Raw genomic sequence first — 18,565 nt, forward strand, 5'->3', positions numbered from 1 at the left:
TGACCTATCACTTCGAGAATTCTTTGCAGGTTTGAATATTCTCATACAAGACCATCTCCTATGATGTACAAGTTTGTTTGCATATCCCATATTTGTCGACAGTGAAAAAATCGATTGGCTGTGAAGTTAAGATTGTTGCAAATCTGTCGTGCAAGTTATAGTATCTTTTGAATTTTGAAACTGAAAAAGTTTCAAATAGATTTGATGCCTCTCTAACTTTCGCATCATTTCGCCACTCATTGCCTCCCCGTAAACTAGACTTTCAGGTCATGCAGAAATATTACGACTAACTGAAACTCGACTGTGGTCGTAATTTTCTTCATCAACAAGCCAAGCTAAAGAGGTATGCGCGCTGATGCAGAGTAGGGTACCCGCTTTTGCCAGATTTTAGAATGCAAGAGCTGGTGACATGGTTCAGTTAAGAACCGCGGCGTGGGAAGAAATTATTTCAAGTAAACTTAGGAAATCCAAGTTAAAGTCACTTCTGAGTTTTCTAAGGTCGCATTTACCGACAGAATCCGATCGCACATAAATTTACCCTGCTATCATTATTGTTCAATAATGTTACCACGGATTATGGAGATAGTTATGGTCCCTCTTTTTTAAAACTGAAAATGAACATGAGCATTCAGTTCAATTGCTTTCCACACCATAGTTTTAAATCGCGGTATCGGTCGCCGTCGCGGTATCGGTCGCGGTATATCGGTATCGGGACATATCGGTGATACGTCGCGGGAATCGGGTGTCGCGGTCGTGAATTTTTAAAAATCATCAGCAACATGTATAAAACTTGAAAAATATACTTTTGCCCCAAACATTGGCTTAAATTATCACATTTTAATTAATTTAAGACATGTAATAGCCCATTCTCTTCATGTGAAATATCCGATAATTTATCAAAACTCGCAAGTCAATAAGATTTTACAAATATGAGAAAAATGCAACATTATAAGTTTCGATATAATTGACATAAATAGCAAAAATAAGATGAAGACATTAAAATAAACACACCATAGAGGTTTTACATTACATAATCGCTAGGCACAACTAGTTTCAAGCTCATAGCTTTTAAGTCAAACATAATTTTGCTAATACAACTTCAATGCCAGAATGAATGACGTGGGGGTACCAATACGTACATGAATGACGTGGAAGCAAATATATACATATGTGTGGAAGGAGCTCTGTTTTTTGGTTTTTTCTGTTTTTTTTTTTTCCAGAACCGATACGTACCGGCCGTACCGGTCCAAAAATCGGTTACAGACCGATACGTATCGGGAACCGGCCGATACGCCTGTGAATTTCAATCTCACCGATATATCGGCCTATATCCGAACCGGGAGTCGAAAATTCCGGTACGAACCGGCCGATACGTACCGTATCGGCCGATATTTAAAACTATGTTCCACACTTTGGAAGAGAAATATACAATTGTTGTTCTTTTTCTGTAACTAATAATTTTTTCGAAAAGGTAACCCATGTACGAAAGAAAACAAAGGACAAAAGTCCAAAAAAATATACTCCATCAAGAGAGCCTAAACCCAATTCCAAGCACCAAAACAAATTAGAAAGAAGAAAGACTCTTAATTTTTGACAACGAATTCTCGTCCGCATTAAAATATCTTGGACTAACGGATGCCCGTGCCTAAAGGCACATTGGAATGTAACATAGTCGCAACTTAAATAAATTATTTGTTTTATCCGACTTCTATATGCGATAAACGTAATCTCCACAGAACGTCAATTATCATTTTGAGATATCTTTCTATTTGATCATTATAGGCAACATTTACATAGAAATACTACATTGCCTAAAAAATTAGGATAGATAGAGATAGATTTATGAGGAGAATATTCTTTGTATCTTTGAAAAAAAGAAAGATCTAATGGCTAAAATTTAGCAGGACGTGATCTAACGGTTGTAAAGGGTGCTTTCGTTTATATGCCTAGACATTTTTAACAGAAACCGCTTTGTTTTATATATCTTCGATTTCTTGCCCGCCAAATATTACCATTTCTTCAAGGTTATGTAATGCTATAGACTTGACTCTACAAGTCAAGCTAATAAATCTAACTTGACTGACGGAATTTCTTATTGGCTAGCTTGAGCTAAAATTATTGGCTAGCTTGGCGCTGTTTTGAATGGGAGAGAGAATACCGGGATAACAGGAAATAAGGGTTTTCCAAAGGGAGGGTATTTCTGCCGTATACTATTTCCCTTTTTAAACGAGGTAGACTATAGGCCGTACCAAATATTAATAGTGGACTACGGAGGTTAGAAACTTGATAAATGGACTAAATGAGTTTGACAACTACAATAGTGGACCCTAGACAAATTTTTTAATGATAGGGAGCCTTGTTGATAAGGACACACTACAGGTTTCAACGTGCAATTAGTCCACCTAGACTTTTCATAGTGGTTCCAGTCCTTATATGGACACGCGTTCCAAAAATACCCAGTTTGTGAGATACCAACACTATTTAACTTTTCATAGTGGTTCCAGTCCTTATCATTTGTTGTAAAATACAGCCATAAAATATTTTCGATGAGATAACATTATCTCTTTATTCAGTTTGTGAGATACCAACACTATTTAGCTAAGATACTGTTATCTCTTGCTTTATTTTTGTCGATACACTATATTTTTGGCAAATAGAGTTATCTCTTACTTTATTTGTGAATTGAATTGGCTGAGATATTATTATCTCATCTGTTTTAACAAGAAAAAATAACAGATAACATGTTAAATATTGTGTAATGAAGTATTTGCATGTGTTTATATTGTGATATTACTATCTCTTGCTTTATCCCTTGTTGTAAAATACAATCAGAAAATGATTTTGATGAGATAACATTATTTCTCTATTAAGTTTATGAGATACCAACACTATTTATCTGAGATACTGTTATCTCTTGTTCATTTTTGCTGATACACTATATTTCTGGCAGATAGAGTTATCTCTTAGTTTATTTGTGAATTGAATTGGCTGAGATACTATTATCTCATCTGTTTTAACAAGAAAAATGACAGAAAACATGTTAAATATTGTGAAATAGAGTTTTCGCATGTGTTTACATTGTGATATTACTATCTCTTGCTTTATCCCTAAGTTTATTTGTGAATTGAATTGGTTGAGATACTATTATCTCATCCGTTTTAACAGTATCTCAACCAATACATTTCATCCAGTAAATTTCACAAAAATTAAAAGAGATAACGCTATCTCAAGAGGAATAACAACTGGAAGAAGAAGAAGAAGAAGAAGAAGAAGAGAATGAGGAGGAAGAAGACGTAAAACAGTTCAGTCTGCAAACAGATACAAAGCAATAGATACATATATCTCAAAAAAGTAGTCTATCTATGAGAACAAAGCAATAGATAATGTTATCTCAACAAAAACAGTCTCAGTATCTACCAGAACAAAGAAATAGATATAATGTTATCTTAGTAAATAAACAAAAATAGAAACAGATAACAGTATCTCAGCAAATGATACACATATCTCAGCATCAATAATTTCTGTATCTACCAGAATAAAGAAATAGATGATGTTATCTCAACAAAAAATAATCTCATTACCAGAATAAAGCAATAGTTAACGCTATCTCAGCAAATAAACTCTATAAACGTAAAAATAGAAGAACACAATAAAAATCAAAACAAATATTGAGACAGAGAAGAACACAACGACAGAGAAACATCACTACAGAGATCACGAACAGAAAAAAACTTCGAAGACAAAGATCGTGATCTTGATTGGGAGAGATCGTTACAAAGGGAAACGAGATCATGATCGCAATACAGAATCGAGATTGTGAAAGTGATCGTGAAAGTGATCGTGATCCAGAACTAAGTTGTGATCGCGAGAAGAGAGAGAGAGAGAGAGAGAGAGAGAGAGAGAGAGAGAGAGAGAGAGAGAGAGAGAGAGAGAGAGAACTGAGCTGTGATCGCGGGAAGAGAGAGAGAGAGAGAAAGAGAGAGAGAGAGAGAGAGAGAGAGAGAGAGGAGCACCAGCGAGCTCGTGATCGTGCTGCTCGAGATCTAGAAACGGTTGGCACGTTGGGTTGAAAAGCAGCAGAGAACAAAATTTAAAAGCAGCAGGGCATTTTGGTCTAGAAATGGACTGTAGACCTAATAAATGTTACAATAATGGACCTTCACCACTATTACACATTGGACTGGACTAAACACCCAAAAACACCTTCAAAACGGACTCTAGCCCAATTTACCGTATAATATCCAGTTTCTATCATTTAAGAAGCCCACTAAACTTAAACTAATTCAATTAAACATCAAACCATACTATTTCTCCTAGCACAATCTTCTCATATCATTCCCACCCTCGAGCATACAATAATTGGCGACAGATGCAGATCAAAACTAGGATACTGCAAAAGTTTTCATATGTAGGGAGGACCATGAATGCAAACGTTGATACAGAGTGGGCTGTCACATCAAACCGACAGACAACTATCTAGCAAATTAATGTACTCCCTCCGTTCCAAAATCTTTAGATTTTTTCGATATTCGTGTTGTTCTTTAAACTCTTATATCTTTCAATATGAATCTTCAAAAATATGCGATATGGATCTTATTTGATAGTTTTCGATTACATCAATAATACAAAGTTTTCAAAATTATGAAAAATATCATAAGTTGAGAGATATAAGAGTTTAAAGAACGATACGAATACCGAAAAAGATAAAAGATTTTGGAACGGACTAGCAATGGTGGCCTTCATCACGTGGGTAGGGTGGAAGGGATTACTAGGGAAAGAAGAAAAAAAGAATGAGAAACATGTTACATGGTACTATCTCACAGTTAATAAAAAAAGAAAAAGGAAAAATGGAATGAGAAACATGTTACGTGATGCGGAAAGAGTCACTTCTATGATCATATTTGGCCGGCCTCATCTTTGCCGAAAGAGCCCTTGTGCGTGTGCATGCATTGTTATCTTTTGTGCTTGTTTTCTGGGTTCTTGTTTTCCTTCAGTAATTTCAGACCGAACATAAATACTATGCTGTGCATTGAGGAGAAGGAAAATCGTAACTAAATTTCACCCATAGACTGAGAACTTTCGGGTCCTTCAATCACTACTGTTCAATAATGTTACCGCGTTTTTACCCAAAAATAATGTTACCGCATATTAGTGGTACTGTTGTGGTCCCTTACTTATTGTTTGAACTGGAAATGAACATGAGAATTCATTTCAATTGTTTTCAAAACTCATGATTCAGGAAGAGAAATACAAGTCTTACCATTTCTTCACGGGTATTCTGTGATACAGACTTGACTCTACCAGTCAAGCTAATAAATCTAACTTGACTGAGTTAGAGCTCTAAATCACGGAAATACTACTAGTTTCTACCCACAGGAAAAAACACATCAAAGATGCTGTTTATGGGTCCCATCACAAGGTAGACTAGTCTCTGTATGAAATATATATGTATGGGTCATGTTATATGAAAGCTACCTCGTGCCGTGGCCAGAGCTGACCTCGTGCTAAAATCGAAGAGGGCTTTAGGCTCCAATTTTTTTTTAAAATTTTAGGAGCTCCTCCTATTTTTGTACCCTTTATAATGGTTTATCAAAAAGGTCCAATCTTTAATTTTCGCTTTAGGCTCTTAAAAAGTCAAGACCGGCTCTAGCCGTGGCCGTTGAAAACTTGAAGCTACCTGGTACCATGGCAGCTGGCAGCCTGGCACCACACCCTTGCACACAGCTGTCATTGGATTACTCCCGCGCGTCATCATTGTCCTCTGGTACCATGGCAGTAATTGTCTGATGCAAAGACTTGACTTGGCCTTTGAAGTTACATGGTACCATGGCAGCTAGCAGCTAGGCACCATACCCTTGCACAGAGATCTGTCATTGGATTACTCCCGCGCATCATCGTTGTCCTCTGGTACCATGGCAGTAATTGTTTGATGCAAAAACTTGACTTGGCCGTTGAAGCTACATGGTACCATGGCAGCTAGCAGCCTGGCACCACACCCTTGCACACAACTCTGTCATTGGATTACTCCCGCGTTGTCCTCTGGTACCATGGGAGTAATTGCCTGATGCAAAGACTTGACTTGGGAGTTTGGCCATACACTTCCATGGGAAAACAACAGTTCCTTTAGGCTGTGTGTGTGGAATGCACCTTGAATTTTTTTGATCATGACGCACCTTGAATTGTGAATGCAAATCCATAACATTTTCTATTCCATCGACAAATCTCTCCACAAATCTTTAACCCAAGCACAGTCTAAAAGTTTTTTTTTTTCCTTCGTGTTTTTCTTCAAACACACCTCCACATTGCATGAATTCTTCTTTCCTTTCTTGCGCAGGGAAAAGAAAACCCAAATAACTATATCTAATGAATAAGTTTTATCCGGACGTGCTAGTATGTTCTAAACCGTGACCAACTTACCCCTTCCTGCATTAGTCTTCTATATTGCTCATTAATTATGCCAAGAAGGCAAGAATGGAGCATCATGCATGAGAGGATGTTCAGTTTGCAATATCAGTGAAATCCACCAGCACTTTCTTAAACTAATGTCCACATTATTTTTTGGTGTAAAGTTCTATCCTTAAAATCAGCAAGGAACTCGAAACCCACTACAGAAGTTTATATTTGTTAGAATGAGATTCTTAACCACCAACTCATCTACAAAATTAAGCTATTAGAGAGAGGGACAACTTTATTATTTATATTCTCAATACACCCCCTCACGTGTAGTTAAGCTCTCCTCCACAACATGCCCTCTCACGTATAGCCGGACTCTCCTCCATAAGCAGACTAAACATGCACGTATAAGTTCTAGTCATTGGGTAGGCGGTGAGGTTTGAACAAAGGATCTATTGCGTGCCCTAATAGTTAACCACCGACTCATCTAAAAGCTTAAGCTGTTAGAGAGTGACAATTTTATTATTTGTATTCTCAACCGTTAGTGTCAGAGGTCACAGTAATAACAGGATTCTATGGACTGGACAGAGATAGTATAGCCAGTGCCTTGTTATCCTTGTGCTTATATCAGCAGATTTTTCTATTTCTCCATACAAGTAGGAGTATTTGTTATGTGTACATACACTTAATTTCTTGGAAAGCAATTGCCTACTTGTTAGGTAATTGGGTAATGCCTAATAACAGTGTTTGGAACAACCTGATGGAAAATTGTATTCAAACCAAAATTTTCCTATAATTTTTTTTTCCCTTTCTTTGAAAATAAAGTGGAGTGTAGTAATAAAGTCGTGGAATTCAAAATAAAGCGCGCTGAAACTAAATGGTGCGAACAACTTCTTAAGATGATTTGTAGGTAGCTTGAATTCCAGTCGAAACATGCATCTAGACTTAGAATCACTAATTAAGATGATTTGTGTTATTATTGATTTTATTACTAATTACTGAAGATTTGATTGAAACCATGCAACATCCAATAAATTTTAGTACTAAATCCTGCCGGGGTGTTTTATCGTCATTTTTAATACTTCGGTGTCTATACATCGGTCCTTTGTTTCCTTTTTACTGGTTTTTTACAGGCGGCCTTTTAATCCGGCATTAGAATTTAATTTAGCAATTAAGAATATCTAAGAGCATTTTACTTGATGAGATCATTAACTCAAACTTTCAACTTTTTCTCTTTTTGACAATAACTTATGTATGAGAGATTGGGATACATTAGAGAAAGACAGGGTGGGATCAATTCTAGGTAGCAACTAGCAAATTAGATATGATAAAACCTAGAGGGGGTGAATAGGTTTGATTCCTGTAATAAGACAATTTTTTCTTTTCCAAGAAGCTTGATTAGCAAATCAAACGGATAATCAAAATAAAGAAAGTACTAAAAAATAAGTACGAGAAGAGACTGAGGATTTTTATAGTGGTTTGGCTACTTGCTTAGTCCACTCTTCAGTGATTGTTTCCCTTGAACAATCACCGGTATCAACTATATTCTCAGAACTTACAACAGGGTTGGATTTTACAGGCGCCAACACCCCTTCACAATACTTCTTCTGGTACACACTGACCATGACACTTCACAGAATCAGTGGTACACACAGACCATAACTCAGGTACATGCAGACCTGATTTCACAATCCCAACTGATACACAGAGACCAGTTCCTCAAACTCTTGGCACACTCACACCTAGTGAGCATACACTTCTTAAATCAAGCAAGAAACTCAAATCCTAACTGGCAACACAGTGGATTGGGTTCTCTCTCTCACAAGGTAGGATAAGTGTGGTGATGATCAATCTCTCTAAGGAAGGGTGATTTACAAGTGTAGGCTCAACCAAGTGAGAGTATAAAATTCTACAGTGAAAGCTCTCTTTGAAGTCTGAAGAGGATAAAACTACAGTGTATATATCAGACTTGAATTCTTTGAGTGTTTGAACGAATGAATCCTTTGAAGGCTCTTTCTTCTCAATCAATCTGGCTACCTCTCTGATGAAGACTTGTCCTTCAATAAAGCATGTGACAAATTTATGAAGGAAATAACCAAGAAACAAATATTTGAAAAAGCCCAAAAGGGATATTTGCAACTAAGTACTGCAAAATCCCCACTTATAGATTTTCAAATTGACAGAAAATATGAATTTCTTATTCTATTCAGTTAATCAATTACAGAGAGAACTAATCCTTTACATATAGCTCACACACCAACTTACAATCACAAACCACCACCTTTACTTTCTAACTAATTCAGTTGTGATAGAGGGGCTAATCACCTACACTCACAGCCACACCATATGAGTTACTCTTTGTCAAAAGTCGTTGCTAAAAAGGCTTGCACACAGACTCAGATGTAGTCTTCAGTTGTAAGTGAGTTATTGGCCTAATATCTCCAACATTCCCCCACAAGCGATTGGGTGAGGAACGAACCAGGAGCTTGTCCTTAAGATAAAGAAATCGAGAAACAGAAAGGGGTTTGGTAAACACATCAGCAACTTGATCCATAGAAGAAATATGACGAAGAACAAGCTTTCTAGCAGCAACCTGTTCACAAATATAGTGATAATCGATTTCAATATGCTTAGAACGAGCGTGAAACACAGGATTTGAGGCTAGGGCCAAGGCACTAAGATTATCACACCACAAAATGGGCTGAGAAGACTGACGCACAGACAGATCACGGAGCAACATTTGAAGCCAACTCAGTTCGGTCATAGAATGAGCAAGGGCCCTGTACTCCGCTTCAGTAGAAGAGCAAGAAACGGTGGGCTGCTTCTATGCCGACCAGGAAATAAGATTGTTTCCCCAAAAAATACAATACCTCGAAGTAGATCGTCGATCAATAGAATCGCCAGCCCAATCAAAATCAGAAAAGGCTTGCAAATTAAAGGAACCAGGGGTGAAACTAAGACCATGATCAATAGTGCCTTGAACATAACGAAGAAGACGTTTGACGGTAGTAAAATCAGCAGTAGTAGGAGAAGCCATATGCTGACAGGCTTGATTAACAGCATAGGCCAATTCTGGTCTAGTAATAGTCAAGTACTGTAGAGCACCAATAATACTACGATAAAGAGAAGGATTACCAAAGGGAGGGGAATCAGTAGTGGAGGAGACAGACTCAAGAGCAATAGGAGTGGCACATGGTTTACATTCAACCATACCAGCTTTAGCAAGAATCTTACCAGCATACTTGCTTTGGGACAAGAAATAACCATGATCATGAGATTGAACTGAAATACCAAGAAAATAGGAAACAAGACCAAGATCTTTCATGGAAAAAGTACCCTACATTTTGTCACGCCCTCGATTTTCAACATAAATAATAAACATTTTTAATAAATAAAGTCTTTGCTGTAATATAAATAATACCCTACCTTTCTGTTCACTGTTCTCAAATAAAATTCAAATATTACATTTCCAACTCGTAGGCCCAAAGTCATTAAAATACCAGTATCCTACGGAAATATTATTACAATTTACAAATAATATCTTTCCTAAAAATGCTCTTTCAGATCTTGTGCTATGAAATCCTTCTTGAATACCTTTTAAAGGTTTGGTCACAAATGCACAACAAGCACTCCATGCCAACATCCTTGCATCATACCTGAAAATGATAGGATGAGCTACACTAGCCCAGCAAGGAAATCTATACACAAGCTATATGAAATTGCGACGAATCATGCTCCTAGAGCGAGTGAATACGACGAGAACTACAAAGAAATATGGGTCTTCCACCACGAACGAGCATACTACAACCAGGGAATCATGATTTCAGAAAGATAACCCTAATAGCTCACACGTCAAACTAGAAGCAAAAATCGACTGGAATTAATTCAATTAGACCACAACTTGTCCTCAACCGTCATTTGTCCATCGCTACGCAATTACTCCATTCTGTCTCGATTTATACGAATGTGTGATGATCATGCACCAACAGTGGTACGTGAGCAACATTATATATGTACAACGAACCCCAAGATGCTAATGACAATGAGTATATCTATCGGCAGAACAACACGAACATATCATTGGATTTCCTTTCTTTTGAACATAATTGATTTGTCTTTTATTTCTCAAGTATTAGCTACTCCATGCAACAAGAACTAGTTTCCTTGATTTGTACCCGAAAATGTTAAGGTGGGGTGAGCTCACTAGCTCGTAGAGAAATCTTGAAATGAGATACATGAAAACATGTTATATTAAATTACCGAACAAGAGGCTCAATGAGGAAGGATAGTAATCCAAGATATAGTTCAAAGTCGAATGACAAGCCAAACATTAGATTCACAACTTTATCCCTCTTTTTATTTCTCACGCAACACAGGTCATAAGTCTAGCTCAATCAATCAACAATGCGTGACATATGATGTAAAGCAATGCACCGGGCAATGTTGGGCCCCGTAACCCTCGCCAAGGTCCCACCAAGAAGGTGAACCGGGCTCCGTCCATATTAACGTGAAATCCGAGCGGTGTTGGGCCCTGTAACCCTCGCCAAGGTCCCACCAAGAAGGTGAACTGGGCTCCGTCCATATTGACATGATTTCCGGGCGGTGTTGGGCCCTGTAACCCTCGCCAAGGTCCCACCAAGAAGGTGAACCGGGCTCCGTTCATATTGACGTGAATTCCGGGCGGTGTTGGGCCCCGTAACCCTCACCGACATTCGAAGTTGGATACGACTCCATCCATTGTCCATATGCTATGACATGCCACACCACGATACATACAAAGTTTGATGTCACACATACCCATAACACTCGAATCATAGGTCCATAAACATCCTTCATTATGCACAATCCATCCATAATCAATCTCACACCCATTATTGAGTTAAAACGATTATGCAATATCATTAAAAATTGCATACTCAATATTTTTCAATGATTCCAACGCCAAATTATCACCAACTTACTAATCTTTAAAACCCACAAGGACCCATAACCAATAGCGTCATTTAACCATAACAAACAATAAATAAAAAAACGCAGCCCGATTCGCTGCCCAGATTTTCAGATTTTCGTTCAATCTTCTAAAAATTACTATAAATCGAGTTCTTAATATTTTTGAGTGATTCCAATCCCAATAGTTGCGCGATTGAACGAAGCTTAAAAGTCACAAAGGAACCCTTGTCAAATCTGCACTCCAAGGGTGGTTAAACAGGGGTTTTCCCAGGCTACACGAATCTGTCACGCAGTGTGACAGATTGACACACCTCCACTCAAACGAACATAACTTTCTTTGTACTAAGAGTTTTAAGACGATTCCGGTGGCAAATGAAAGCTGACTTCAAGACCTCCGAACCGATATAAAGTTTGTATAAAACAAATATCGGACAAGGAAATTATAGCCGTTCGAAGTAGGCTGAAACCCAGAAAACGAGACAGATTGCAGACCAGTATTCTAAAAATCACCATAAATTCAATTCTCAACGGTTTTGGGTGATTCCAAAGGCATTAGAACGGGCTCTAAGTCTACTCTATTTCATACGAAGGAACCAAAATTCAAATCTGAGCTTATGAAGGCCTAAAACCCCAAAAATACAGGCCCTGTTCTGCTGATTTTCGGAAATGGAAGGAACAAGCTTAAACAACGAAGCAAGATACGATCTAGGTACATAAATACCGTATAAACGCATAACAAGAGTAAGAAATCCCTACCTCATGGGTTTTGAGCAAAACCCGACCCTTTGACCAAGTCAACCGAGCTCCCATGAGGCCCGATCGTAATTTTTCTTGGATGGATAGGAAGCCCGTGCTCCGTATAACGACTTTAATTCTTGGGACTTTGTTCGGAATCACGCCCTAAGTAGATGAAATCGAGGAGAGAAGTGGAGGGAGAGTTTCGGAGGGGGAGAGCCGAAAGAATAGAGAGAAAGGAAGAAAAAAAAAAGTGGAAAAAGGGAAAAATGGTTTCTTTTCCCTGTACGTCCATATATATGTACTAGTATCACTATTCGTGCGTTGCACGAATCGCGTGCTCATTATAATGCATCAAATTTGAGTTTTTGCTATGTGTTCTAATTTTGTTTAATTTGTCATTAGAAATTTATTAATGGTATAAGAAAACTATGTTGTTTAAGGGCAAAACTCAGCTCAGAAGCCTAAGCAAACAACTCTTGATCGATTCCAATCACTTTAATCAAATGCAAAAATTAAGGTTTTGATTTCTATCTTCCCATACAAAACTTGTTACAGAAAAAGATACACACCCAAAACAAAACTAATCTCCGAAAACACAAAATTATAGAACAAATCTCTATCGCAACCACCTTCATTCATCATCAAAGGCAGAAACCAAGTCTCTGAGCCATGTCTTCCAAGAATAGCTCCCTCGTTTTCAGACATGAAGGATGAATACGGTTGCAAGCATCCTTCGAATAAGCCATACTACGCATAGAACATTCTTGCTTGCACCAAAGGACAAAATGTCACAAGCCTTATTCATATGCCCATGAACAAAAGAATTCCAGATTTTTTTCTTCAAAAAGAAATAATGTTGCGTCAAATAATCTAAACCCTTTCCCTAGTTATCAAAAGACAATTTTTAATCCCATGCGCACTTGAAACTTGCCTAACCGTATCAGGCAGTTCCTTACATTTTTTAAGCAACAAATAACAAATACAAGAATAGTATTAATAAGAATTAATACCACTTCTTCGTAGGGGACATCCTGTATTCGCAAGATAGCATAAGAAGTATTACCACAACTTCAATGAATTTAAAAAACACGCTATCACTAACAAAGGTAGGAAATAGAATAAAAATCCTTGAGAGACATCCCTATATGTATACCATAATCTCTTTGAAAGACAACTAATCTTATGATCTTAAATCTAGTTAGGTGGCGTAACACACCATTACTATGCCAACCCTCCGCCCGACATGTTTATAGTATAATTCATTCTAGAATCCAAGAACTTAAAAAATACCCAGCTAAAGTTGTCTTCAATTTCATTCTAACATGTAGTAAGTATCATAACAAATTAGGTCGTGGAAGAGAGTAGGTCTTGACCTAAGAAGTTAGCAATCAACTCCATGGATGAGAGAGGTACACAAAGAAGCTTTCACCACATAGAGAGTCTTTCAAAGGAAGCACAACCAATTAGATTTACAGGTAAAAATCTGCAAACCAATAGAACACACAGCGCCATCTTAGGGCTATAACTCTGAAATAAACAATCACATTCTGATCCCATACGGTACCAAAATAACATATATCTCCATCTCAGGGTGATGACTCTGAAACAAACAATAAGGCTCCGATGCCATATAGTCAGGGATTTGATTTATACCTAGTACGCCCATCAGAGTTCAACATTAGTTCTCCATTGTTTGTCTACCACGCGGACTCCATGCTGGAAGACCAAATCTCTATGTAGGTCATCAGAAAACACAAGAATAAGAACTAAACGACTATTCAATAACTCAACACAACAATGAACACCCCCAAAGCAATGACACACCTTTTAAGAATGAAAACAAGCAGTGTACTTACCCATTAAATACCAGGTGTGAGCGATGTCCACCAGTAGCACTCATCGTTAATAAAAGACCAAGGTAGAAAACAAACTCAGTGTAAGAGTTATCAACCACCATGATCGAAAAAATGTTACAGATGAGACTTATCATCATTTCGCGACTGCATTAGTTGTCTCTTGAATGTCTCCAACTGTCAAAATAATTTTTTTCATCATACAAATATTACAAAAGCAAGAAGATTTTAATGTCCAAACTAATACTAAGAGCATTTGGCAGAACCCTCCTACCAAATTCATCAAAAGTTCATCATAGTCAATCAAGAAGATATTAACAAATTCTTCATAACTTCAACTATCAGCTGATTATATGATTTATCCTAACATTTGAAGCACTTTTCTTTACCCAACGATATTACCGAATAAAAGCCCTACTTGATCTTAGGGGCAATGGGTTGTGATCGATGGATAGATATAGTCTTTAATACTTGGCATTCCATTCATGAGGTCTTGTGTCCACTTTAAAAAGCTTTCTTTTCGTGTCTAAGTGTGCGGGATACTTTGGTTCTTTATTGCATAACTTCCATCCGTACACTTTGAGAGTTTATTACATACACCCTGCTTCGAGTGTTTTCTGTTGTTGAGTGGATGACACGGTGAGAATTGAAGTCGAAGCTCGGTCCGGAGAGGGTGCTCGGTTGTGGTTCACTTGTAGTCGAGGTCTTGGCTCACACACGCTAAGTTTGGGTACCATGATTTATTTCTATGTTTTGATAGCGTCTAGAACTATTATTGCATATGTTATATTCTTGGTGTTGGTGTATCGATGAGTTGCATTACCAATTTTTGGGTTCTAAGTGAAAGGATCCGTGGTGTTTTGTAAGTGATCACTACTGAAAACCCTCACGAGACTTCACTCGTCCTACCGGGACCACCCGGGGGTTTAAAAGATCTATCCCTTAGTTAGTTGCTTTCTTTTATTTGTTTTTCCTTTCTTTGCTAGGGACTAGCAAAGTGTAAGTTGGGGGATGTGATAGGTGCGTAAATACGTCTATTTACGCCCCCTAACTTAGGCTTTTTATGTCCATTTAGCGCGCTACTTGGAGTTTGACACTTGTTAATTATGTTTCAAGACTCTTTGCGCCGATGAATAACATTTGGAGCTAAAGCGCAAAATTGAATTTTATTTCGTGTCAAAATAAAGCCGGTCATCAAATTAATTAAAGCTCGAAGCGGCAATGACTATATGGCATGGACTGGTCTTATTTGGGTCAAAACCCATTGTGACCCAATCATGATTGGCTGGAAATTGGTGAATTGTGAAGTGGGCCCACTAATTAGAATTTGGAATGAATGGCAGGAAGCCAAAATCTCGGCTCATTATGACTTCAGTGGAGCACTATATAAAGAAGAAAAAGAAAGGGTTTGAGGGACATCATATTTTCCCACAGCAGAAACAAGAGAACTGTGGTGACCATCAGGAGATCTTTTTCTGACGAAAAAACAGAGAGAACGGGGGCTGCCATTGGATTATCTTTTTCTCCCACGCATAACAGAAGAATGGGGCGGCGATAAGAAGACTGGGTTCACGCACGGGCAAGGAGCTACGGTGCTTCATCCACGTTTGCGAATCACGGCTGAACCAGCGACAACAGGAGCTTGGGTTTTATTTCTTTGTTATTTATTCGAAAGCTTTTAAGTTGTCAATAGAGTTCTGTTATTGCATGATTATTTGTTCTCACTCCATGAGTGGCTAAACTATTCGACTAGGGCAATGAGGAGGTCTCTCCAAATAGCGTACGTAGTTGTTTGATTTCTATGGTTTTATATTCGATTTGATTGTATGACTTGGTCGATTCATAACTTTTTATGAGAGTTTATATTTTTTCTGATATTCAAATGTGTTTATATCCATGGTTTCAAGCATAGTCATGCAATGATTTTGAATGTTTCGAGATAGGCTTTGAGATAGATTATACGACGTGAGACGGATCGTGCCGTGGTTAAATCCAATGAGATGATCCATGCCGTGTTGAGATAGCCTATACGGAGTACGAATCTTGATTATATTTTTGGGGATTATCGATAGGAATTGCTACCCTACGGTGATCTGGTTGAATGTTGAATATGAACCCTAGGTTTTGAAACAATTGCGTTACAGAGGGAGACTGAATCGGAAACCCTAGTCCCTTCTCTAATCAGTTTACAACTCGTTTAATCTTCTTTCTAGTTTAATTTTAGTTTAATTAAATTCAAATCAAAATCCAACTTGTCTTTACTTTTCGAATTAAATTAGAAATTAATTGAAACTACTGTAACTCAGCTTTTTATTTCAGTGGTTTTTTTCAGTTTTTTTGTTCTTGTGTGTGTAGCTTTTTGTAAGAAACTGGTGAGCACAGGGAGTGAGCCAATTCCAATTAACAGTGATAACTTGTTTGCAATATGAAGCTATTACGGAAAATTGTGTATGAAAACATCATTGAAGCAACTAGAAACATCGGTGTCAAACACTGTGTTGGGGAGGGGGAATAAGGTACTGTCTATAGAGTTGCCCTACATAATGGTCACGTAGTTGCTGTGAAGAAACTTCATGCATCATCGGATGGAGACTTGGCTAATCTTTTAGGATTTGCTAGTGAGATCGGTATGTTAACAAAGTTACAACCTGAAAATATTAAAGCTTTATGGATTTTGTTCACATGCGAGGCACTTGTATTGAATGGAGAAAGCTTGGGACATATACTCGGCTTGGAGGAAGTGTTGGTGCAAAAACTGGAACTTTCAAATCTAGAGCCTTCTACAACTTGAACAATCTGATGGAAACCGCTTCGAGTCACGTTATGACGTCGCTTTCCGAAAACAGTATTTGCCCCTACCAATTGGTGTGCACCGGGTTACGGCGAATCTGTTCTGAGGATAAAACGAAGCCCGATCAATGATCTTCTGCCTGTGTCCGCACAAACGAAGGACAAACAGAATACCGAGCCTAAGAGAATCAATTAAACCAAGGACTGTTAATTCCATTTTTGTAGAATAACGGAACAACAGTATAGAAAACAACGAGTAAGAGAGAGGGAGGGTTCTGAATATTTTTTGGTGTGTCAAATGACTTAACCAATGACCTATTTATAGACTTATAGGCACCCTTATGTGAAAGGTTGTGTCTTTAGTAAACACACATTAGAAAGGGTATGTCTTTTGAAGACAATTAATCAATAGAAAGGATCATGCCTTTTAGTAGACACCCTTTCATGATAACAATTAATTAGGAAGGATCATGCCTCTTGGAGGCACCCCCATGATTCACATCTCTTCCTAACAATCACACCTCATTCTAATAATCACACCCTAAGTTAATAGGTGTTATAACTATTCACATAAAGTCATACCCCATGTAAAAAGGTGTCACACATTTTCACAAATAACCTCCCGCAATCTTTTTTATTTTGAAAAATCTCCAACAGGAAGAAGCAGTAGAGTTGTATTGGATCAAGTGAATGAATGTTGTTGAAGGTGTGGCAAATGTTGTCTTTACATGCACTGCAACCATTTTCCTCCAATCATTCTTCGAGACTTGTCAAGCAAGAACGTTTTGATCGATTCGACGTATGTAGCTCACATCTATGATTGCGGCACCGCAAAAGTCATAAAGAGTGACTCATCTAATTGGAAGGGATCTTAGTGCCTGGGTGAAAGTGTTGAATTTAGGAGAACAAAATATTGAGAGAATATTGGTTTATTTCTGAATGAATTCTTTACAAAGATACAAATCCCTTTATATACAAAGAAGTTAAACTAGGAAAGAAGATAACCTAGGAAAGAATAAATATACAATATTCCTATACTACAATCACGGATTCTCAATCAATCAATTAGGCAACTGATTAGGAAACCAGATTTTCCTCTAACACTCCCCCTCAAGTTGGAGAGTGAATATCATGAAGTCCCAACTTGCCACTTAAATATTGAAATTGTTCATTTCCCAAAGGTTTGGTGAAGATGTCTGCAAGTTGAGATCTTGACTGAACATAGGATGGTGTAATTACTCCAGCTTGCAATTTTTCCCGAACAACGTGGCAATCAATCTCTATATGTTTCGTGCGTTCGAGAAAAATGGAATTTTTTGCAATGTGGAGAGCTACCTGGTTGTCACAAAATAAGGATGCTGGCTTGCTTTGTGGAACTTAAGATCTTCCAAAATATGTCGTATCCATGTAATTTCCAAACATGTTGCAGCCATGCCTCGATATTCGGCTTCAGCGGAAGAACGAGCCACATTGGTTTGTTTCTTTGACTTCCAAGAAAGCAAAGAATTTCCCAGAAATACGCAGAATCCTAAAATTGAACGTCGAGTTGTCTCACAACCCGCCCAATCTGAATCACAATAAGCCTTTAACGTAGGATCATTGAATGAAGGAAAGAATAATCCTTGACCAGGATTCCCTTTAATGAAATGCAAAACTCTTAGAGCAGTTTCCCAATGTGGTTTTCGAGGATTCTGCATAAATTGACTTAGGATTTGCACAGAGTATACTAAGTCTGGCCTTGTTATTGTTAGGTAAATCAATCTCCCAACCAATCTTCTGTATTTGGTTGGATCATGTAATGGATCGACATCGTCGGGATTCAGTTTCAAATACGCCTCCAT

At 37.8% G+C, this 18,565-nt stretch overlaps 2 protein-coding genes and 1 long non-coding RNA gene across 3 annotated transcripts; all 3 read right to left on the reverse strand.

Moving 5' to 3' along the window:
- Nucleotides 1-3,303: 3,303 nt before the first annotated feature.
- LOC131307050 (uncharacterized) lies at nucleotides 3,304-9,718 on the reverse strand. Its single transcript, XM_058333468.1, has 6 exons — nucleotides 9,264-9,718; nucleotides 8,790-9,068; nucleotides 8,073-8,135; nucleotides 7,925-8,022; nucleotides 3,472-3,527; nucleotides 3,304-3,360 (listed from the first exon to the last, which is right to left on the reverse strand). Exons 1-6 carry the CDS (start codon nucleotides 9,716-9,718, stop codon nucleotides 3,304-3,306), a joined length of 1,008 nt encoding a protein of 335 aa, XP_058189451.1.
- Nucleotides 9,719-9,831: 113 nt separating this feature from the next.
- On the reverse strand, nucleotides 9,832-12,376 carry LOC131306522 (uncharacterized). The gene is made up of 2 exons (XR_009193929.1): nucleotides 12,100-12,376; nucleotides 9,832-10,049 (listed from the first exon to the last, which is right to left on the reverse strand). It is a non-coding gene; the product is annotated as an uncharacterized LOC131306522 (long non-coding RNA).
- A 5,679-nt stretch (nucleotides 12,377-18,055) lies between these two features.
- LOC131307051 (uncharacterized mitochondrial protein AtMg00810-like) lies at nucleotides 18,056-18,565 on the reverse strand. The gene has a single exon (XM_058333469.1). It carries the CDS (start codon nucleotides 18,563-18,565, stop codon nucleotides 18,056-18,058), a length of 510 nt encoding a protein of 169 aa, XP_058189452.1.

This window comes from Rhododendron vialii, chromosome 11a (assembly GCF_030253575.1).
Source record: "Rhododendron vialii isolate Sample 1 chromosome 11a, ASM3025357v1".
Taxonomy (NCBI): Eukaryota; Viridiplantae; Streptophyta; class Magnoliopsida; order Ericales; family Ericaceae; genus Rhododendron; species Rhododendron vialii.